Source organism: Macrotis lagotis, chromosome X (genome assembly GCF_037893015.1).
Source record: "Macrotis lagotis isolate mMagLag1 chromosome X, bilby.v1.9.chrom.fasta, whole genome shotgun sequence".
NCBI classification, from domain to species: Eukaryota; Metazoa; Chordata; class Mammalia; order Peramelemorphia; family Peramelidae; genus Macrotis; species Macrotis lagotis.
Genome location: NC_133666.1, coordinates 612055358 through 612080275, shown reverse-complemented (window position 1 = coordinate 612080275; position 24918 = coordinate 612055358). Strand labels below are relative to the sequence as shown.

General features: G+C 34.1%; 1 protein-coding gene across 8 annotated transcripts in view; it reads left to right on the top strand.

Moving 5' to 3' along the window:
- The window catches only part of PTK2 (protein tyrosine kinase 2), a 420621-nt gene that overhangs the window by 295762 nt on the left and 99941 nt on the right, over positions 1–24918 (top strand). For 7 of the 8 annotated variants that reach the window (XM_074202742.1, XM_074202744.1, XM_074202735.1 and 4 more), the window contains 7 exons: positions 2199–2219; positions 3457–3554; positions 11829–11913; positions 14806–14906; positions 17019–17134; positions 18592–18692; positions 22535–22624. In XM_074202742.1, coding sequence (XP_074058843.1) covers positions 2199–2219; positions 3457–3554; positions 11829–11913; positions 14806–14906; positions 17019–17134; positions 18592–18692; positions 22535–22624 — 612 coding nt within the window. The remainder of the gene's footprint in view (positions 1–2198; positions 2220–3456; positions 3555–11828; positions 11914–14805; positions 14907–17018; positions 17135–18591; positions 18693–22534; positions 22625–24918) is intronic. The other variant, XM_074202736.1, reaches the window with a different exon arrangement.

The window sequence follows — 24918 nt, the reverse complement described above, 5'->3', positions numbered from 1 at the left end:
GGTTAGGAGAGTTGTGAAGATTGAAGGCCTTCTATATGTTCTCAACTTTTGTGATTCTAGTCTGACTTCCCATAATTCCTTAATAGAACATCTCCCTAGCACTTTTGAGCCCTTCTTCTGTGTCTTCTAATATTTCATGAAGGGTCACCTACAATCCCTATTTCTCTGGTGAATTGTGTTTTGTGGATTCCTTGAGTTCTGGGATTCTGGGCAGAAAGGCTAAAATTGGTTTTTTGTCCATTCTATGTACCACACTAAAGGGAGGGACCAAGACAGGGAAACGCAACTGTACACAGGGCTACTTAAGTGGAGTAGTGGGTTATGATCAGAAAAAAAGGAACAAGTTAAACTCTTACAATAATCAGTACTGGATCTGACCCATGTGTGGCCACCATCCTTCATTCCGGGCAAAATAGGAAGATAAAATATTTTCTCCCTCCCCCAATTGTGTAATACTAGTGTAATGTCTTTGATGGAATCTCATTTTTTTTTCTTTCATTAAAACCAATAATAGAAGATATGACATAATCATCTATTACTTGCAGTTCATTTATATATATATATATATATATATATGTCTATAAGTTAACTAATTTTCATCAAATATCAAAAGTTCAATACTAAAGTTTAAAAGGTATTATTTCCATAATATGGAAACTGACCAGTTAAAAATATGTGACTCTGCCAAGGTATTTTTTCTCTGAAATTCAAGAACTAATATTTTTTTAAAAGGTAAAAGTTAATATAAGGATTTAGCACAATATCTAGTTTCTTTATTTTTACTATCTCTTTTTTTGTTTTTTTTTTAATTCTTATTTATTTAGAGCAATGGGATTAAGTGATTTGCCCAAGGTCACACAGCTAAGCAATTATTAAGTGTCTGATATCGGTTTTGAACTCAGGTCCTCCTGACTCCAGGGCCAGTGCTCTATCCACTGTGCCACCTAGTTGCCCCAGTATCTAGTTTCAAAGTGAGGTTTCATTAAAATCAGTGACATGGTTTTTTAAAGCTCACGTTGAATTTTTCCAATTTTTTGAGCTTGATAAAAACAAAATGAACATTTCCATATACAAGGAAGCATAGAAAAGGAGCATTGCATATGAATCTTGAAATCTCTAATGTATTCAGCTTGTTTCCTTTTTTTAATTTTCCATGTTAGTTTCAAAACTGTTCTTCTCATCTCTGCCTTTGAACCCTGTTTTCTTTGCATTCCTTTTTAATTAATTAATATTCTTCCTCTTTTTCTTTGATATTTCTATAACTTTTAGGTTCTACCTATGCCGTTCTCCCAATTTTTAAAAATTCTCCTTTGTAACAATTTAACAGAGTAAATGTTTAAAAATTCATACATAAGCTGAGTCTTAAAAAAGTCTCATTCTGTGCCTGTATTCTATAATTTCTCCATCAAGAAAAGGTTATCATGATTCATCATCTGTCCCCTGATGTCCTTTTAAATCATTTTGCTGATTAGAATCCTTAAGTCTTCAAAAATTGCTTTTCTTGGGGCGGCTAGGTGGCACAGTGGATACAGCACTGGCCTTGGAGTCAGTAGTACCTGAGTTCAAATCCGGCCTCAGACACTTAATAATTACCTAGCCATGTGGCCTTGGGCAAGCCACTTAACCCCATTGCCTTAAAAAATCTAAAAAAAAAAAAAAAAAATGCTTTTCTTTACACTACTGAGGTCATTGTATAAATTGTTTCCCTGGTTCTTATTCTCCTCATTTCATACAAGTCTTCCTAGATTTCTCTGAATCTATCTCATAATTTCTTAAAGTAATATTCCATTTCATCACATAGTATAATTTTTTTCAGCCACTTCCAAATTGTTGGTCATTCCCTTCATTTGTTATAACAAAGAATATTTCTGTACAGATGGGCCATTTCTCTTATTCTTTTATCACTTTGGGGGTTATATTACTTGTAATAATATCATTGGGTCAAAGAATATACATACAGTTTGGTGATTTAAAGAGTGTATAGATTTTAGAAACTCATGTTATTTTAGACAGTCATTATGTACCTACATGAACATTTTTATTTCATTTGGTAAGTTTTTCTTTTTAATGTTATGTTATCTCAAGATATTTCATATGAATAAACATTGTTAAGATAAGCTTTCCACATTTCTTGTTATTTAATATTAGATATTTCTAAGCAAGGTCTTCAATTTTTTTCTCTCTTAATTGTGCTACAGAAAGCTATGGAATAGATGAAGGTAACAGGATTCCCTTAAAATAATTGTGTTTGCCTGCATTTGCAACCTGTGGAGTGACATGGGATGTTTCCATTTACAATTCTTTATTTTATTTTTAAATTTTTATGTTCATTGGTTTAATTATACAGTTAAATCAATGTATTTACTACTGGCTAAAATTATTTTAAAGAGGAACTTACGTTGTTTCTTAAAAAAGTAAATTCCAGATCAAATTTTTCACTAAATGGTAGTATATAATGATAGGAATAAGGTGCTGAGATAGTTTAAAAATCATTTTTTCCCAGTGGTAATAGTATATTTAAACTGATGGGAGAAAGAGATATCTATATTTACCTATTGATAAGATGCATTTCAGAATTTTTCTTTCCTGAAATATATTAAATTGTATTTAAATTATTAAATTGGAATTCAGTTGCTGAATTCCTTGAACTAATGAGTAGTTTGTTCTATACCTAACCAGTCTACTAAATCATTACTAATACATAAGTCTCAATATCTTAATTTGCTAATTTAACGTAAATATCTAGTATTAGTTTTTTTCAAAAATGTTTATTCCAATGTATTATAAACCTTTAATTGTTCATTCATCTGGTTTTAGAATTGATTTTTAAAAGCAACCTCTTTAAAATTCTTTTTAGCTCAGCAGATAATGTAGAGATATGACACCATAAAGTGGAAAGCTCTTAAACTTTATAAATTTGAGTCATACTACATATTTCTAATATATATTTTAGGCAAATCTTATATTTAAAAGACATATATGTTCATTGCAATACTTATATCCATTGAGCATCTAAATTTATGTTTAGATTAGCATTCCAGAAAATGCAGTTTAAAATATATTTTTCTGTGATGTATTTACTATCACTCATTTAGGGATGATTTAGGTGATTCCTAAAGTCTCTTTTTACCTCTGAGATTCTCTGAGTATTTGAAATCAGATAAATTTTTTAAATTCCTGATGAGATGTAAATCTGCCTTAAATCTAATTTCTATGGCACTATCATCACTGAATGGTTCTTTGCAACTAATTTGCACTGGCAGCCTTGCCTTTACTTTCTTTCAGATTATGTTTAAGAGTATTCCACTATATAAAAAACATTTCCATAGATTGGTGTGCCACAGATTAAAATTTTATTCATATATTACATCAAAATGAAATATTTCAATTATTATTGTTTCCATACTTGAAATGATGTTGTTACATACTTTGTTACTTATGCGTTGTCTTTTATAGCCAGGGATTATGAAATACAAAGAGAAAGGATAGAACTTGGACGCTGCATTGGAGAAGGCCAGTTTGGAGATGTACATCAAGGAGTTTACATGAGTCCAGTAAGTCCCTTAGCATTTTGAACAAAAGATTCCAGCCTTAAACCATTAGCTAGTTTTTGTGATGTTCAATGTGTTATGTCATCATTGTCTTTTGTTTTATTATCTATGAAATAACATGTCTCTATGGATGGTGTTGAAACTCCCTCCCAGCTCTCAGTCAAGTCTACAAGGTAAAGCAAGCCTTGATGAAGTGCTTGCTCTTTGCCAGAGACTCCTCTAACTCTGGGGAGACCAAGAAAGGCAAAGCAAATCTGGTTCCTCCTCATGGAGATCCTAGTCTAAAGGAGGGGACCACATGCAAACAGCTAGGTAGAAACATGGGGTGTTTACAAAATAAATTCGAGCTAGACACAAAGGAAAGGCAGTATAAGCCAACTGGGAAGAGCTTCTTGCAGAATGTAGGTCTTTGACTGAAACTTGAAGAAATCCAGAACTGCCAAGAGGCAAAGATGAAGAGAAAGGGAAAATGCCAGGCAAAGGGGACAGTGATTGACAATTCCCAGAGTCAGAAGGTGGAGTATCTGGTATGAAGAACAGTGAGGCAGGGGCAACTAGGCACTGGCCCTGGAGTCAGGAGGACCTGAGTTCAAATTCGGCCTCAGACAACTAATACTTATTTAGATATATGACCTTAGGCAAGTCACTTAACCCATTGTCTTGGGGGAAAAAAAAGAAACCAATGAGGCCAGTGTTTCTCTTTTGCTTAGTATTATGAAGTATAAAAAGGTATAAGAAGAATGTGAGGAAGGGTCCAGGGTCAGAAGAGCTTTGAAAGCCAAACAGAGCATTTCCTATTTGTTCTTGAAGATCCTTAGGACCTACTAGAGTTTATAAATAGAGAAGAGAAAGTTGTCTTGTCATACCTGCACTTAGGAAGCTTTTGGCAGCATGCATCAGGAGAATGGATGGGAGTGTAGACCTTGAGGCTGGTACACAAAGGAATCAACCACTGTAGCAGTTCAGGTGAGCAGTGATGACAACCTTCACTGGGTGTGACAGTGTCAAAAGGGAGAGAGGAGCCCATACAAGAGGTGTTACCAAGACAGAAACTCTCAGTCCAGCCATCATCTCAGGAAGCAAACCCTGTTGAGAGGCAATATAACTTTTTCTGTAGAGCAATGTGTAATAACTATGGACCCTAAACTTCCATGAAGAGGGGGAATAGGAAAGCAGTGCCATCATGGGGAAAAAAAACACAGAAATTCAGAAAAGAGCTAAGTTTGGGAACATAAGTTCAGTTTAGGATTTTTCAGTAACTATACAGATCATGAAGGTCTAGAAAATAAATTTTCAACAAGTTCTTAGCATTGTTAGATACATTTTAACATCAGAAACTGTTATGCTTATTAGTAAAAGTGACATTAAAGAATATACATTAAAAGTTTTTTCCCAATTCTCTGAAGCTCATGGAACCTGATCTAACTTGAAAATAAAAATTATAGTGGGTTTTGAGCTATTTAAGCTATTCAAACTTAGATTTTTGGGGACTCTCCATATATGTTGTCTCTTCTACTTCTTTCTTTTTGCTCTTTCAAATAGCGTTTTATTTTTTCCAAATACATGTAACAATAATTTTTGCATTATTTTTTATATAAAATTTTGCATTCCAAATTTTATCCAACCCCTTCCCCTTTCTAAGATGTTAAGCAATTTTATATAGATTATATATATATATATATATATATTTACAATTATGTAAAATATATTTCATAGTAGTCAGGAACATGAACTTCTTGAAAGCATAGACTATCTTGCTTTGCACTTTGTATTCCCATTGCTTAGCCACAGTGCTTTTTTACACATAGAAAATTTTTTTCATTCACTTATTTATCTGCATCTCTTGACTTTTTTCCCAGTGTCCAACCCAGTATCTTCACTGATCCTCAAGATTTCTATACCTGCATAATCTAACATTGCTTTAAAAATCATCCTTGTTCAAAACCAAATTTACCTTCTTTTCCTCAAAATTTATTCCTCCCTCTAATTTCACTATTTTTCCATAGCTCTATCCAGTTTTACTTATTTATATTTGATTCTTGCCATTTCTTCTTCTCCCATATTTAATCAATTGCCACTTCCTGATAACTGTGTCTTTCAAATAGCTCTCAAGTTTGCCTGTTTTCTTAATCCCACCACCCTAGTACAGGCCCTCATTACCACTTGCCTAAACTAGTACATCAAACCAATAAGTGCAACGTTCTCTCTCCATCCCTATTTTTCACAATAACAAATGAGTCTTCCTTTTGTCATTTCATCACAGAAGCCTACGATTCTTTCCATTTACCCATCAAAAAGAAAAGGCTAGAAGACTAGCACCACCCTTTTTAACAGCTATTATCTCATTTTGCTTTTTTAATCTCATATTGCTATTATCTCATGTTGCTTTTTTTACATTTATTTGCAAGCAAGCCAAGCAGTTTGTCATTCCATTGTGCTATTTCCAATGTCTGAAATGTGATCTCTTTTACCTCTTTTCCACCTGTTCTTTAACAGGTATCCTTTTAAAAAAAAAAAACAACTTGTAAGTGCTACTTATTTCATGATGCCTTTCTTCATATTTTTCAATTCAGTGGAATGATTACAGATTTTAGAGGCTTTGGGCCCAAGTTCAAATTCTGGCTCTGACATTTATGTATATTGCCCTGGATGAATCACTTTTCCTTTCCAGCAGTGGTGCCAATATAAATAGAAATGGATCACTGTACCACACATCACTGATTAACATTACCCATGTTGTTTTATCATTTTAGTTATTTTGTTAAATGATTTCCAATTTAATCTGGTTCTGCCATTTGTGGACCAGAAATTTGATCCCACACCTTTGTAGAACGCAGCTTCTTCATCTATAAAATGAAGGGCTTAGACTAAATATACTGTAAACTTTCTTACAAGCTCTAAATCTGTGAACTCTTATAATTTTTTTTCTCTTTTGGTTTTTACATATACCTTTGTATATGCTTCTCTATGACACCCAGTATATGTTGTTTCATGTTACTTTTTTTATATTTTAAATCTTTTTGCTAGATAGTATGTTGCTCATAAACAGTGCTCATGTCTGATTATGCATTTATCTTTATCTTTTTATGTCCTTTCTCTGCATATTCCATCTCCCATAAGGCCCATTTATCTATCCCTTTTGTGCAGCTAATAATCAAATCTATATGTCAGCCCCTTATTTCTTTCCTGAATCGTAGTCTTTGTTTACCTGTTAGACATCTACACCTAGCTACTCCTGCTGTCCTAAATTGAACTTATCTTGTTCCCAAAATTAGCTCTTTTCTGAATTTCTATGTTTTTTTTTCATAATGGCACCACTTTCCTATCCCACCCCCCTTCATTTAAGTGTAGGGTCCATAGTTGTTACACATTGCTCTTTTAAAAAAAACACAACTTTTTCAGTTTATCAATTAGTTGTGATGTTGTTTTTTTCACTTTAAAAGACTTTGTTATATGGGATGACTCTCCAGAAAAGGAAAATCGAAGGCAGCTAGGGATAACTATGATGATCAATAAAATGGAAGACATCCATAAAAACTTGTTTTAAAAATTTGAATTTGGACTTTGGTGTTCTGGATCATGGCTTCAAATTTAAGAGTGACAGGGTCCTGATCAGGGATATGAAGTATACATAGTAAAGCCAGTCAGCTAGCATGTATTGGGTACCTGCTATGTGCTAAACACTATGCAGGCAGTTAGTGACACAGTGGGTAATGCACTGGCCCTGGAGTCAAGAGGATTCAGGTTCTAATCCAGCCCCAGACCCTTAATAATTACTTAGCTGTGTGACTTTGGGCTTAACCCCATTGCTTTGCCCCCCCCCCCAAAAAAAAGGACCCATCATCTTCAGCTGTCCTGGACCTAGATGACTCTAGAGAAAGTAAGGTTAGTGATGTTGCTCAGCATCAAATCCAATTCATGTGCTTATCATTGCATTACTTCCCTGATGTTATGGTCTTTGAGGATGAAGGACAAAACAGCAACAAAACAGAAAAGTTGCCCACAAGGCTGTAAAAAAGTGCAAAAAACAATCATATCTCAAGGAGCTCACAGTCCAATGGACAGCTAAGAATGTATTTGAAAAACTAATTAAAAATTGACCTTAAAATAAATCAATCAACAAACATTTCATGGACTCCAAGCATGTGAACCTCAACATGCTATATAAATGTCCATTATCATTATTATTATTATTGTCATTATCATTATTATTATTATTATTATTATTATTATTATTATTATCATAATGATTCAGAAACTAAGCCATCCTAACACCTATGTGAGAAATTTTTTTCTCTACAAAAATCACAACAGCTGATGAATTTTTATTTTATCCTAATAGTAAAATTTAATCCCTTCAACAGAAATGACAAGCGATACTGTTAGTGTTAGACTCATTCTTAAAATAAGGAAGAACTACCTTCTGCAATAGAAATGATAGAATCTTGTCAGGCAGAAACTATGTCATCTTGGTATTTGAGAGAAAAAATTAGACATCTTCCAATATGCACCCAAAATTTTGAGAAGCTAAATTTCAGAGAATTCAGAAGGAAGCTTGAAACAATACCCTGACCTAGAATTCTTAAGGAAAGATTTTATAAAGAGAGATGAGAAGCTCTCAAGAATGAAATTCTGAAGAAGCTAATAGTGTAAACAACTACTGTGTAGAAGATAAGAGAGAGGTGTCTTAGATATTTAACATTCACCTACAGAAAATGAAAGCAAAGCCAAGTAGGCAAAAAAAAAGTAGCATGGTCTTGTGATCATTTTCTTAGAAGTGCTGAAACCCAGGGCAGCTAGGTAGCTCAGTGGATAAAGCACCAGCCCTGGAGTCAGGAGTACCTGGGTTCAAATCCGGTCTCAGACACTTAATAATTACCTAGCCGTGTGGCTGTGGGCAAGCCACTTTAACCCCATTGCCTTGCAAAAACCTTAAAAAATGCTAAAACCCAGAATGAGCAGAGAGCCTGGCAGTGAATGGGAAGAAGAACAAAAAAAAGGATATTTTTATTTATGTTGTAGGCAAGGAGAAATCAGACATGGGGCTGCTTCTTAAGAAACGAGAGGAAATTATAAAAGATGAAGAAGAAAATATGAAGTATTCAACTCTTATTTTCTGGGTTTTTTTTTTTAGCAAAGGCAGTGTTTAGAAGATGGTTAGAGTAAAAATGTAATTAGTGGGTTAACTCACTATTAATGAGAATATAGTAAGAGAGAGCCTAGCTATGTTTTGTCAATTAACAGAAATTTAAGATTCTACCTAAGCATTAAGTTCTGTGCTACTCAAAAAAGGAACAAAGATTCCTTCCCTTAAGCACCTTACAAGATTTATATGTGTAGATAGATAGATAGATGGATAGATAAGAGTGTTGTAGAGAGACACACACAGAGAAAAGAAGTTTTGGAGTATTTAGACATCAGTACAGAAGACTGGGAAAAGGATAAGAAAGGGAAAATTGCAGAAGTGTATCTACCAAACTATATACCCTAAGAGAACTGTAGGAGGAATTTCCATCTAAGGAAAGAAAAAACTCAATAAAAAAGAACCAGAAGAAAAGTCAGTGGTCTCAGCTGTCCATAGACAAGTGCTCAAAATATAGAGAAAAAGCAACATTAAGTAAAAGATTTGCATCTCGGAGGTGAGTTGGGATGAAACCTATGAGTGAAATACGAGAGTATACTAGAATGAAAGGAAAGAAGATAGATATAAGAAGGAATAAAATAGCATAGACAAATTTGTAGTTAGAATAATTCTTGCTGTGTGTCACTCAACTAAACCCAACTGAAGATAAAAATACAAGAAAGCAAGACATTTCCTTGCCCTCAAGGATCTTATATTCTTAAGGTAAAATGCAGTTCATAAGTGAGACCTGAGGTAAGGAATGGGCTTGGTTAGCAGCTCACTAGATACCTGGACCTGGAACAAGACAAAGGAAGACATCTGTCAGGACCAAGGGATCCAGTAGTTACTTGAGAGCAGGGTTCTGGTGGAAGGGAATGACAATGGTGACTGGAGAACAGATGACAGAGTAAAGAGAGGCAGAAAATGGTAAATAGGTAGCAAAATGGACAGTTCACTGAAATCAGCTAAGAAAACTTGACTTGAATCCTACCTCAGACATTTACTAAATGTGTGACTGTGGGGGGAGTCATTTAACCTCTGCCTGCCTCAGGTTCATCAACATATAATGGGAATAGTGATAGCACTTATTTCACAGTGTTTTTCTAAATTGAGATTCCAATTAGTGTGAATAATGAATTCTAAAGAATTTTCATTACTCAAATTGGCATTTTTCAACATAATAATAGTAGTAGTTAGTTCCAGTTCAATGGAATTAGGCATTGTTAATTTCAATAATGCAACCATCCCATGGAATTCATTATTATTTGCCTTCATCAAGACCTACCTGTTATCCTTAAGAGATGACCCACAAGGAGAAAGACAGAAGGAATATATTGGGCAAGTGAAGGTGATGAAAAAAGGAAAAGATGAATAAAAGCAAGATTAAAAAAAGATAAACATAACAACTTTCATTTGAGCCTTCATCTATTTTCCCTTGGGAACATAAGAGTTCAAATGATCTAATTGCCCGAAAAAGCCCTTATTTCCCTTGCAAACATTGTGGTTAGCAAAACACCAAATAAATGATTTTATTTAACTCCTTCCTTCCTTCTGTCACTTTCAGTCCCTCTCTTAAGATACAGTTCAAGCACCATCTTTCTTGATTGCTGATTGTTACTGCCCTCCACAACCAAACAACTTTGTATGCCATATATTTATGCTGTATCTATTTTTATATGAATTTTTGCTTTTAGAAATTAAGTTCCTTATAGAGAGTAATATTTTTATCCCTAGGGACTAGAACATATTATGTACTTAATAAATATTTTTTGATTGTGTTATTAATATCTGCAAGGGGAAATGGCATGGTGTAATTGAAACTGCTTAACAACTATAAAGCATTATATAACAGCATTTATTAGAATTGTTATTATAATTGTTGATAAATAGGCAAAAGAATACATGATAAGTAATGGCTCATAGATAGCTTTGGCATAACCGTAAGGTACTACTATCCCCCTAACTTTGACTTGCAACAAACTGAACAAGCAACATATTGCACAAATATTTTATCTTCCTCATTGATGTGCCATATATAAAATGTTAGTCCAAGTATATGCCAAAGTTATAGACAACACTCTATTTGAATTGTTTCTCAACACTAGTGCTGGATTAATACTGCTTTTTTCACTTAGCCTTTACCATGAAAACTCGGGGTTTTTAAACCAAGTTTCCTCTATTGTATATCTAACTCGTCTAGAAAAGATTCCAGCCCATGGCCTTATGAACAGTATATTCACTGTACTGCTCTTAGCACCACTTTTAAGAGGTAGACCTGTAAAATATATTACATCCAGAGGAGGAGGGTCAAAACTATACCATACCAGGGTTGGATGAAAGAACTGAGGATGATTAGCCCTACCCCCCCCAAAAAAAAAGATAACCAAGAAAGAATATGGTTGCTGTCTTTATGTAACTCTAGAGCTATCCAGTATAAAAAATATTATCAAAAAGGAGGACCTTTAGCCATTTAGGAAGAAGGATTTTGGGAGTGCTGTGTTGTTAGTGCAAAATAGAAAACAAAAAAAATCCAAAATTCAGCTTTTTAAAGAAATGCACAAAAAAGTAAGAAGACACACTAACAAAAGAAAAACTATTTTATTACCAACTTCTTAAATTTAAATATATGTATACAGTTCTTTGAAGCATAAACTGTATGTAACAGCTTCACAAGTCTCTTATTTGTGTATTGAAATGTATGAGTCTGTGAATTGTCAAGCTCACAATAAGAAAGAAGACTATAATAAATTAAAGCAAGATAACATTTTTCTGGGGAAGAGATCCTGCTTAACTCCTAGAGAAAAGGTCAAGGACAAAAGAATGGACAAAAGAGGGAAGCAAATTTCACTTCCAGGGAATTTTGTAATATCAATAGCTATACAGAAAATGGACTAGGTTGTCTCATGACAGTGACTACCTTTTAGACAACATAAGCTGACTGTCAACCTCTCAAAAAGCCTCAATGTTGGCATTTCTGAATTAAGTGAAAAAATAGTAAATGACCTCTAAAGTCCAGTTCAATGATTTGATCAGTCAATAAGTTGAAATACCATTGTGATTCTAACTGCTAATTTTACCATAGCAAAATAATGTGTAATATTTATAAATGAACACATAAGTAGTAGAAAACCTCTGTTTTTATATAATTTCCTCAGGAGAATCCAGCAATGGCAGTTGCAATTAAAACCTGTAAAAACTGTACCTCAGACAGTGTGAGAGAAAAATTCCTTCAAGAAGCCTGTAAGTAATTTTTTTATTTCAATTTGATTTTTTTCATGGAATAAGAACAGCTCATTTTATTGATTAAAGATCCTATTTTTACCTCCCTTGGACAAGGAGATTTCATTGTTTATTGCTGTACTCTAACTGCACTGGTACAATGATTGTTAAGATGTTTGTGGTATTTAAAGTAAATCAAGATTCATTTTCAAAAGGCCAGGGGAGAAGGAATTTAATTTTCCTGTGCATGTTGGTATGCTACCATGCTAATGATTTCTGTATTAGAGTGAGCATTGAAGAATTTTTTAAAGTATTTATTATTTATTTAATTATTTATTATTTATTAAAGTATTAGTTTAATGATTGCTATAAAAGGTTGAGGCAAATTATTGTAAGACAATGAGATGTACTATGTGATATAAGAATATGGGCAGTCTTAGGTAGGAGCAGCATATAGCATTTGTAATCCATATTGAAATAAAATTTCATATTTTCAATATCATGTACATAATCTTATATGATGCTTTTATTGGCATAGGAAATAATCATAGGATATATGTGATTTGGGGGCTTCTTTTAATTAAAAGGTTTTATTGGAAAATTATAACCTTTACTAAGGTACTTCTTATAAGGTTTGGGGGGGGATGTGGATAGATTTGCATTTTTCCCCCTTGATATAGTCATTTCCGTATTTACCTTATATATTTGTCCAGGGTGTAAGCTTAGAAGTAAGTTTTGACCTCAGGTCTTCTTGACTCCAGGTCCAGCCCTCTATCCACTGTGCTACTTCGCTGAAAAAATGATTTAAATCCAGATTTTAGAGGATATTGAACACCAAGCTAAATTTTTTTTTCTTCTTCAAGTGTCATGTGTGTAATTGTGTATACTGAATAGATTAAAGCAGGAGAGATTCTTATGATATTAGTCCCTTTGGGGACTTTAGCCTATATTCCCTATTATTCCCCTTTGGAACTTTAGCCTAATTTCCCTTTATTCCCTATTATTCCCCTTTGGGGAGCCTTAGACTATATTTCCCTTTATTCCAAGTTCCTATTACTATTCCAGCATCCTCAAATTATTGCTTTTTCGAACCATCTGCTGGAGAAGGTTGGCGGAGGTGTAGAAAGAGGAATGGATTTTGGAGTCAGTCACAATAGGTTTAAATCCTACTTCTATACCCATTCACTATGATCGTGGGCATATCATTTCACACCTAGATCTTATTATTCTATTTTATGAAATAACAGGGGTATAAACTGTTGATCAGTACATATCCTCAAGCCCTAAGCCCTATAGTCCTAAACAGCTCTCTAATAAATGACCACTTTAGAAAGATTTAATTTATCACCTCCTATAGTTCCAAAACCATAGCATGTCAAATTTTTAGAAAGTTTTATCCTGTCAGGAGTTTCTTTTGAGATTAAAAAAACAAGATAATACATTTTGACTTGATTTGCAGGACTCAAAATTATTTATGGATATGGGTATAGCTTTCCTGCTGTAAATTAGTTCTGTGAAAACTAAAACTTCAGGAGAAACAACTATTCCACAGAACAATCTTGGTGCAGTGAGAAGTATGAAAATAGTAAATATATTGGCTCCCAGAGGAGTTAACACTGATAGATATCAAGGACTAGCTCAGTTTGTCTGTTAGTTCTCTTCTAGCCACTCAGAATGATCACTTGCCTCCCCCAGACTCACATCACATGAAATAACATTAAATGTCACTCGTGACCTTTAATACAGACTCCTTTATGGTTAGTTCTTCCCCCCCCCCCCCATGTAGTGATATTCTTTATTAGAACTTGTGCTCTTTCTGGGCAAAAAGTTAAACTTGATATCTTTCATCTTGTCTAGAGGAGTGTGTGTGTTAAAGAGTGATCATTTACTAAATATTTCGTTTTTTTAAATTTTTTATTTATTTAAGGTCATACAACTAGGCAATTATTATGTATCTGAGGCCAGATTTGAACTCATGTCCTCCTGATTCCAGGGCTGGTGCCACCTGAATATTTGTTAAGTAAATGGTTGTTCTCCATATTTTAGAAGTCTAGCTATCTGAAAACTGAGAAACAAGTGACATCTGCTAACTGTGGAAAACTGGTAACTTCATCAGATGCGCCTTGACCTTCAGAAATAGGGGAGAGCTATGGGCTAGTTCCAGGCAACTGATCCAAAAAGAATTTCTAAACTTTGGGCATTCTAATTCTAGAAAATGCAGGTGGTGCCACAGGAGGCCAGAACTAGACAAGACCTTATCAATTATCTAATCCAACCTCCCTATTTTATGGAGAAAAGCAAAGCATAGTGAGCCAAAATAAGGATTAAAGTTATATTTTATTTTAGTGCAGCTAAAATTAAATTATTATGTTACTTATTAGTTACTATGGCTGTATTTGTTTTTCTTTCTTTAAATCCTACTTACCCTTTTTCTAACCTAAAGGGCAGGGAAATTGGATGATGTGGGAGGCTTAAGGAAAGACAAGAAAATTTCACAAAGGGCAGTGTAGTGAGTTTGGGGAAGAATGGAAGAATTCCCTTACTTTTCTATTAGATTTGCATTGTATGTGAACTATATGCATTTATTGTTAGATAACCATAGTTACATAATGGAACAAAGAAAATCTATGGAATTGAATTCATAACTGAGCCATCATTGGTAAAAAGTTTTGAGTACTATTTTATAAAATCTGTTAGTTTGAAAAGAAACATTTGTGAAAAACGGTTGTTGCATGTAAAGCTTATATCAAATTGCTTGCCATCTTGGGGAAGGGTAAGAGAATAGCAGGAGGGAGAGCATTTTTTTTTAAAAATGCTTAAAATTGTTTTTACATGTAATTGTGAAAAAATAAAATATTCTAAAATTTTTAATTAAAAAAACAATTATTATTTGTTACCACTTTTTTCCTCTAGTAACAATGCGTCAGTTTGATCACCCACATATTGTGAAGCTGATTGGTGTTATAACAGAAAACCCTGTCTGGATAATCATGGAACTCTGCACATTAGGGGAGGTACTATAAATTTTCTATCATTACCTTGTACTCATTTTGAGTACAGACATTCCTAGTAGTAACTTATTTTAATAAGTAAACTAACTTTAAGTCAAAAATGATGTTTTATTTAAGATATTATTCTCATTGAATACTTAGATTAGCCTCTATATGATATTGTAATAAGACAGTGAATAGAATTCTATTTAACAGTTAAATCTTCCCTACTAGATTTTTTATCAGAACTATTTGCAAATAAATAAATATAAATATTTAGATTATTTAGATTTAGAGTTCTTTTTCCCTCCTGAACCATTTTATATTGCTTCTGAGTATACTATGACCTAAGATCTGAAGGGAAAACAAATTAAACTCACATAACCTAGAATGGCTAAATTGTGTGGAATTTATGTTTAAATTAAATAGATTCTTATTACCTTTGGGCTGACTTTTACTATAGAAGGGTATTGTTATACTGTTGTTCCCTTTGAAAGTTTCAGCAAATAGGACAAAGTGTTTTGAAAACCTTTTATAATCTATATAAATGCCAAGTATTATATTATATTAGCCTTTTTAAGTAGGGTAAACTGTTTTATCCTGATTCTTTTATAATAAATTATTTTAGTGATAATTTTCCAGCTAACTTGTTCAAAAAAAATCATAATTTCTGTGATTTTATCCATTTTTGATGGAAGTTTTTTAAAACTATATTACATTGCCCTATTTTTTAGATAGATGCTAAAAAAAGAATGTAATCTTTACTTAATGACGGGATCCGTTGCCATTACACATTGGTTTTTTTTACTCTCCTGTTTTATTGTCTAACCAGTACTTGTCATTGCTTCCACCAGAGAGCCTGCCCATATCTCATTCTACTCTATGCTTCTTATAAAGTGACTTCTGAGATAATAATATAAGTCACTGGAATTTTATTTAAGTTATATTTCAGTAAAAACTTAATTTTGAGCCCAGGCATTTTTTTTTTTTTGAGGAATGGTGGGATTAGTTTGACTTCCTTACAGTGATTTTTGCATCATTGAAACTTTTCTTCTTTTCCTTCAGGTTGCACTTGGGTACAACCTTGCTAAAAGTCAGACCTCCTCATAAATGGGTTCCTAATACATAACAGGAAAGGAAATAATTTATTTGTACATCACTGCTTTATAAAGAAATAATTCTTCTGGCTTGTAAACATGTCATCTCATTAGTTTGCTCAGAATTCTATTGAAAAAATGTGTGTGTGTGTGTGTGTGTGTGTGTGTGTGTGTATTATATTATATGGGGTGGCTAGGTGGAGCAGTGAATAGAGCACCAGCCCTGGAGTCAGGAGTACCCGAGTTCAAATCCGGCCTCAGACATTTAATAATTACCTAGCTGTGTGGCCTTGGGCAAGCCACTTAACCCCATTGCCTTGAAAAAAACTAAAAAGAAAAAAAAGGATATATATATATATATATATTATACATCTATATGACAGGAAAACAGATGAACTTGACAATCTTAATGGCAATAACTACATTGTTTCCTGAGCTTAAGGACTGGGAGATCCTGCCAACTTTAATGGACTTTAGAGGATAGACTCAAAGAGGCTTATCAACAGAAATTTGGCTACTGGGGACTGAATGTTTTTTTTAGCTCTAGCAACTCAAAGAGAGATCCTACAGACTTGTTACAGATATTGTTATTTATTAATGGAGAGAGAATCCTACCAATGAAATCATGAATTCTTCAATTATTAAGTTACAGTAGTAATCCCAGGCAGAGTTAACCTTGGAAATACCAAGAAAACCCATGGAAACCCAAGTCATTTTTCTGCATCCAAAAAGTCCTGGTTGAGATGTCAAATTTATATGAATTTACATGCACAGTTTTCTCTACTTCTTTTAGACTGATACTACTTTTCAATGCCTCTTTCTCAAAAATTGCTTCCCTCAAACTATATTACTCTCTTTGTTGCTCTATATTTTTAATGTAGTAGTATAATTCCATTTGAATATACCAGTGGTACTTCTTAAAGGAAAAATCACAGCATGTTCTGTGATGAATTGTGATGAATGTGAACATTTAGACTGTAGACTTCTCTTAATGTTTCTGATAATTTTCTTCTGTTTGTTTTTATCATTGTGCTGAAAGCTGAGATCATTTTTGCAAGTGAGAAAATACAGCTTGGATTTGGCATCTTTGATTCTATATGCTTACCAGCTTAGTACAGCCCTTGCCTACCTAGAAAGTAAAAGATTTGTGCATAGGTAAGAGAAACAAAAAAAATTTAAATTTGTACAATTCTTTATGATTGAGTTTTGTTTTTAAGTAATATTGACTGACGTTCACTTTTAAAGATGGAGTGTTGAAAGGGGGGAAAAAACAATTTACTGGAAATGACATTCATTTTATTTACCCTCAAGATTTGTGTCCTCATTTTTGTATGCTTCCTGTGACCTGTGAAATGCAACTTCACTGAATTAGTTATTAATTTATTTGGAGCTAATTTTTTCACATGGAATCAAAAGTATTCTGTGTAAATTTTTTATTACTCTGTACAGTATATCATCTTGGAAGAGTGTAAAATAAAATCCTCAATGTGTTAAGACTGAAATCCACTGAGAGTATGCTTAATTTGTGGGCCTCTTTTTAATATAATCTGAAGTTAATTCCTTTAATATTTAGTTGGCAAAATTAGAGTAATTTTTTTCATTTCTTAGGTGGGTTGAGGATTTACCAGGAATGAGGAACCTGTAAATTGGGAGGGAGAAGTTGGATTTAAGTCTCAAATCTTGTAGCAATTTAGCCATTTGAAATCTTTTCAAAAGCTGGAAAATGTGAGAAAAACCTCTTAATTGAAAGGAAAATATTTAGGTTTGTTTTTTTTTAAGTCAGATAAGGACCTACTTATATATTTTTTGTCTGATAGCTACCACAAATGGTAATGTAGAGTAGGAGTTCCTAACATTTCAGATTTATGTTGTGCTTTATTATCTCATTTTATATTCATAAGAACCATGTGAGATAATTGTGGTAGGGATTATCATTTCCATTTTACAGATGAAGAAACTGATATTTAGATGAAAGTGAATTAACTGAGTTACCAAAAATTATATAACTAACGAATGACAAGATCCAGGATGTGATCACCAGACAACCTCTGTTTAGGAAGGAGAAATATGTTCTTATTATCTGTAAACTGAATGAGTATAATTTTTGTCATTCTGCAAGGGGAATTTTAGAATTTATGTTTTTATAGAGAGAGATTTATATATATAATTTATATAATACAATAGTTGCTAAAAAGTTGTGTGTTGTATGAAATTGAGTACTTCATTACATATGTTCTTTTTAAATGCTTGCATTGTCTAATCTGTTCTATCATATTAGTGAGAAGTATAAATAGAGCTTATTTAAAGATGAAAAATAGATAAATTGTAAATCTTGGAGACATAAGACCTATCACTAAAACTTAAAGTTGTTATTTATTACCTATGTGTCATTGGTCAATTCACCTAATCCCTCTGGGTCTTAATTTCCTCATCTAAAAAATGAAAAGTTGAAGAAAATTACCTCAAAGATTCATTCACTCACATATCCTGCCCCACACACACATACCCTCACCAATCCATAATCCTTTTCTGAATCTATTTATAGATAATTCTCAAACCAATCTTGATTTTTCTCATGGTAAAACTTACTGTCCTGAATCTTTCTTTCTCAGGGACATTGCTGCTAGAAATGTGCTGGTATCTTCAACTGACTGTGTAAAATTAGGAGATTTTGGTTTGTCTCGATATATGGAAGATAGTACTTACTACAAAGGTAAGAAATAAGATAAAACATATGAACTCCAGGTTTTCTTATAATTTTGTTTATTGGATTTGGCTTGCCAGTCAACAAAGATTAAAAAACTATTATTTTCTTAAAATAAAAGTGTATATTTTGACATAGCTAAATGTGATGACATAAAGATGTTTTTTTACAGCTTGACACATTGCTCTCAATTAATAAGAATCATAAAATCACTATAGAAAATGGGAAGAAACAAGAAGAGTTAAAATTATGTTCTGAGCCTTTCTGAAGTTATTCTCACAGTCACTGTACTGCCAGTAGAATTAAATTTGTGTGCTCATTACTACTGTTGATCAGTCCATTCTTTTTTTTTTTTGTTATTTTTTGTTATTTTTTTTGTTGTTGATCAGTCCATTCTTAAACCACTACTTGGCCCATTAGCAAGTAAGTTTCAAGCACTAGCACACAAAATTCCCTCATTATTGAAGTTTTTATGTTCTCAAGGAGTTATTCTTGAAATATTTGAACTTTGACGTAACTAATTAAAATTTTCCTGACTGTACATAAGAAAAGTCCCCACAATTCTCAGATTTGTGCAAAGGTCAGCTTGATTCACTTGAGCTCATGGATGTGAACTCAGGGGTCATTGAGTTTTTTCTTTCCCTGAACTATGCACTCCTTATACAATGTCCCTGCAGACCAGTGATCATCATCCGATTTCTACTTCACCACTTCCAAAGTCTGAGAACTGTCTTCCACATCAGTTGTGGATTAAGCTTAATTGTTAGGAAGTCACTGCTAATATTGAGCCAGAATCTTTCTCTTTATATATTTTGCCATATGTCTAGTTAAACTACAGGACAGACAGTATCCCTTCTTGCCTAGCAAGTAGAAGCAGTGATACTAGAGCTAATTGTATTCTGATAATGCTCTGGTTTAAACAAAAACCATAGTTCTCAAGTCTGCTTCATATAAATGCAGAATTCAGTTTAGGGTCTTAAAGTCCTCCCCTCAACCAGATCCCATCTTTGTCCCATTGCACAGAGTTTACACTTTGTCCCATGCCTTTGTCCCTTGCCATGGGGACAAATTGATCACTCTTCATCATTCTCTTACCAGTTGCAGAGAAGACTCCACAGAGGCTCCAGAACACAAAAAAAAGGCCAGGGAAGAAGTCAGGGATAATGAATTTCAGAACCTGGAGTGGCATGAACCAAAAACAGCTTAGAGAACAAGGAAGAATGGAAAAGTTTATTATTTGCACTGAAGGTGGTGTCTGCCAACCCTGATATAGAGATGACAGGAGTTTCCTGGGTACCAGGAGCTCCAAGTACCAATCAAATCACCCAGTGATGGGGGGTGGGATGGCCAAGTTGGGGGAAAGATGTGGCAGAGCAGGTGGATAAGATGTTGTTGGAACTATGGAGATGATAAAGACAGAAGAAAATGTATCTGGAATAGCAGAGAGTGAAAGGCTGGGAAAGTATCACCACTCTTATATGTCTAGGAAAGAGGGAAATACTAATAAAATATATTTTTTCCAAGCGTATATTACCCGGTTATAAATTTTTCCTTTAGTAAAAGTTCTGTTATACACAGGTATATAGGTAATGTCAGCAACAGCTTCCCAGAATTATTGTGAGATGTTAACTGTAAAGCATTTAGCACAGTGCTTGCAAGACACACAATTAATTATCATTATTTTTTTCCCAGTCCCAGTAAAATAATGACCTTCGTTTTTAGGTTTGAATTGTTTTCCTTACTTTATCATTATCCTCTGTCATACCCCAATTTAAAGTCATCATGTCTGTATTTTATAACAATATAAAGTCAGATATTGTATTGTGTCCTCTTGCATATCTTGTGTAAAATGTAAACTTTAAAGATATCAACATCAGAGAAGAATGGAAAATCAGCCCACAAGATCTGGACTGCTGTCAGCAATGAGTGTGTCTGTGATGATGAGGAGGAAAGCTTTTTTGCAGAGGACAGCAAGATTGTGCATTGCTCTAGTCCGACTTCAAAACGACATTGCATAACTGGGAGTGAATGCCAGAGGTTTCATTAGCCAGTTTCTTGGCCACTCAACAAGGTCCAGACACTCTTCTAAACTCTGGGAGTACAAAGAAAGACCAAGAGCATCTCCAACCCTCAAGGGGGCCAAGTCTAATGGGGGGATTAACCCCTTACACTCCTCAGAGTTCCGACCTGGTGCTGTGCCTATCCTGTTTCCTCGCTGCCCCAACCTTGGAAGACCCCATCACTTTACCCATGGTCTAGTACAGGAGTCTGTAGATTTTCAGAGGGATTTTCCTAAAGTGCCCATGGGGCATCTTTTTGAAGGTGGAACCAATATAGCATTCTTCTTTTGGAATCCATGAATTTTTAACTTTTAAAGTTAGGAGGATTTTGAACATGGTTCCAACACAGATTTTGAATGCACTCAATGGCAAATATCCTTACTAATAATAAAATCCATTATCTCTCTCCCTGTCACTTCTCGAATCAAATAGAAGCTTTTCTGTATGTCCTTTAAAGCCCTTACAGACTACATTCCAAAGAAATGGCATACTTCATTTCGGTGCCACTGCACCGACTGTTCCCCTTGCCTGAAATGCTCTCCAACCTCATCTCTAAATGTCTCAGCATTCCTGACTTCCTTGGAGGTTCACTCCTGTGCTACCTTCTACAAGTCACCATTTTTAGTCCCATCAGCTGTTACTGCCTGGTGTATATCTATTTATATAGTGTTGACTCCCAAATTAGAATATAAGCTCTTTTACTGCTTGGAGAGTTTTTACTTTTTCCTTTGTATAAAGGAGTACTCTCAGAGTTTCAAATAGTTTCTGTTATATACTAAGCACTTCATAAATGTTGATCGTTTGATTAGATGATGAGAATAGAGATTACATTCCTTCCACATCATCACTTCCTCTTTCTTTCCCTCTTGTTCAGGCATAGTAACAAAGGTGACTCAATAATTCATGATTTACTAATCAGTGTTAAAAATCTTATGTATTGGAGCAGCTAGGTGGTGTAGTAGATAAAGCACTGGCCCTGGAGTCAGGAGTACCTGGGTTCAAATCCAGCCTCATACACTTAATAATTACCTAGCTGTGTGGCCTTGGGCAAGCCACTTAACCCCATTTGCCTTGCAAAAACCTAAAAAAAAAAAAACAACTTATGTATTAAATCACCCAGTCATTTACTGCCATGTGCCCCATCTCTATATTTTACCTCTTTTCCCACAGGAGACTATATGTTATCATATGCTGCCCTAAGGCTTCTCTTTCAGAATGCTCTTCATATATACAAATAGATGTGAAGAACCTCTAGATAAATTTGGGGCTTCAAGGAAATTAAATTTTTTTTAATTTTCTTGTTTCTTAGATTGATTATGGTGATCAGCCTATTAGTGAGGCTCTTCTTTATAATCAGCTAGGTTGATTCTCAGAAAAAAGACCAATTCTGTTACTTGGACCCTATTGGTATCTTTTCCAGCTGAGAACCTGCCCCAGCTCATACTCCACTGACAAAGCCTTTGAAAACCTGGGAGGACTCTTGAGAGGAGCCAAGAGCCAAATGATACAGTATTTTCTTTTTAATTTTTATTGACAGTAACTACATCTGGAAAAGGATAGCTAAAAAGTGAATGACTGTATTTCACTATTGTTGACTTCATTTTTAATCCTACAGGTTTTGTTTTATGCTTTTAAAAAGAGTATTCTGAGAAGGAATCCCCTAGACTGCCAGAGGGGGTCAGTGACATAAAAAAAGGTGAAGCATGCCTGGTCTAGAGAGAGCTTGAATGTATTCTGAAGCTTGCAAAGCAGAAAATTTTTCTTTTAAGAAAAATTGTCTCTTTCTTGTAGCTTCCAAAGGAAAATTACCTATTAAATGGATGGCTCCAGAGTCAATCAACTTTAGACGTTTTACCTCAGCTAGTGATGTGTGGATGTTTGGTAAGTGTCTGTTGACCACTGATCATTTTAATCTTGCATGTCCTTGAAGCCAATTAATACTAGTTTAGTCTATGCTCATTGAGCTATGCCTAGTTTCTTGATTTTTGATATGCCAGAAGCAGAAATCTTTTATTAAAAATATATTAACATATATTTTTGAATCTGTTGTTTTAGGCAATTTTGCATATTCTTAGAAGTAAAAGTTGATTTCTAATTTGTGTAGTTTTTCTCTTTTTTTCTGGACAACTGGCATTAGAATAATTACTAATTACTTTTAATAATAAGATTAAAGGCAAAGAAGTGTTTTTAAATAAGATTTCTGGTGAATAAGGCATTCATTTTTGCTAAAATCCTTTAGGAATTTGACTATAAATATAAAATTTTACCATGCTTCATTAAAATATATTTAGTCAGGGCGGCTAGGTGGCGTAGTGGATAAAGCACCGGCCCTGGAGTCAGGAGTACCTGGGTTCAAATCCAGTCTCAGACACTTAATAATTACCTAGTTGTGTGGCCTTGGACAAGCCACTTAACCCCGTTTGCCTTGCAAAACAAAACAAAAAATATATATTTAGTCATCTCCCACCTAAGATATTAACTAATAATGACTGGCATTTATATAGCAGTTGAAGTTTGCAAAGTACTTTACAAATCTGATCCCATTTGATCTTCACAACCATCCTCATTTTACCAGTGAGGAAACTGAGCCAGATAGAGGTAAAGTAACTCTCCCAGGGTCACACAGCTAGTATCTGAAGTATGATTCAAATTCAGACCTTCCTTTCTTCAAGTTCTATGATCTATCCACCATGCCCCCAGTTGCTCTTCAGATGTCTCTGAAAAAATTACATTATGGGAGCAGTTATGCACATAGTTTTATAATGGTCATTTGCATCCTAAGTCATCATCTAAATAACAGAGTTTGTTTATAATAAACTACATTCTTGGGAAAACTATGAATAGAATATCTACATTTAACTTATTTTGCTGTTCCATCCTGTATAACCACTTTACTCCTTCACGTCTAGTCCATTCTTTTTAGGATCAGTTTCATTCTTCATAGGTTTTGCTTACTTGATTTAAGTAGAAAAACAATAGAATAAAATTATACCTTGGGGAAAAAAACAGCATTAGAAACAAATGGAGGAAAATATAAAGGAACCATGTTCTCTGGGCAGATTCCTAAAGTATGACACCCAAAATTGAAACAACACAATTCTCCAGATATATTTATTTCTTTGGGGGCAAAGTATAAAATTTTGACCACCCTTGTTCTAAACATTAGATCTCAATCCAGTCCAACAGCTCCATTCTTTTTTCTGTTCAAAAAACACATGAAAGCTTTCATGTCATCTTGCTGCAACTTCCTTCTTGTTTCATTTCTTGCAAGAATGTCGAGATCAGTTTGATTTAGCTCCTCCAGCAGTACTTCCATGTGCTGGTGATTGGACAAGGATTTCTTATGATGAGTTTTATCATTCAAACTGTATTCAGTCAAAAGCCTTAAAACCTCTGTGATTCTTAACATCAGCTGTCCACTCACTTTGTGTTTCACTCCCAACACTGGCAAAACAGAAGGAATCTGAGAAGTAATTTTTAAAAAACAATTTTTTTCTTATTTCTTTGGTTGACCATGATCAAAAAATGTTCATCTCCAAGTGACATCTCCTAGCAAGGCCCCTCTATATCATTAACTAGACTGTTCCTCAGAAAGCAGAATCGTTCTGTTCCTGGGGTCTCCCCAGCTCGTATTCTGCTATCATATAGTCTGAGAACCAGTGGGGCAATGGAGTAAGACTTTATGAAAGAGTCTGCGCCTGGAGTTGTCTTGCACTTCTTAAATGCTTCTTGATGGATTCTTTTCCTCTTCAGTCTAAACATCCCCATTTACTTTAACCCATTCTCACTGCCTTCCTCCAGAACAAATTCCTTCCTAAATTATGACATTCAAAATTGAACACAATTCTCCAGATATATTCAGTTCTCTGGAACAATGTATAAGATTTTGACCATCCTTGTTCTGAACGCTAGATCTCATAATTTAGCCTGAGATTACATTACGTTTTTCAGTTGCCATAACAAACAGCTAAATGCACATTGAAATCCTGTCTCAGACACTTACTGGTTATATGACCCTGGCATATCTCTCAATCTCAGTTTCCTCATCAGTACAAAGAGAAGAAGAATAGCATCTACGTCACAGAGTCATTGTGAGGATCAAATGAGAGATCATATATGTAAATCATTTTACAAACCTTAAAAGTACTCTGTCATTATATATTGTAAATCTGACA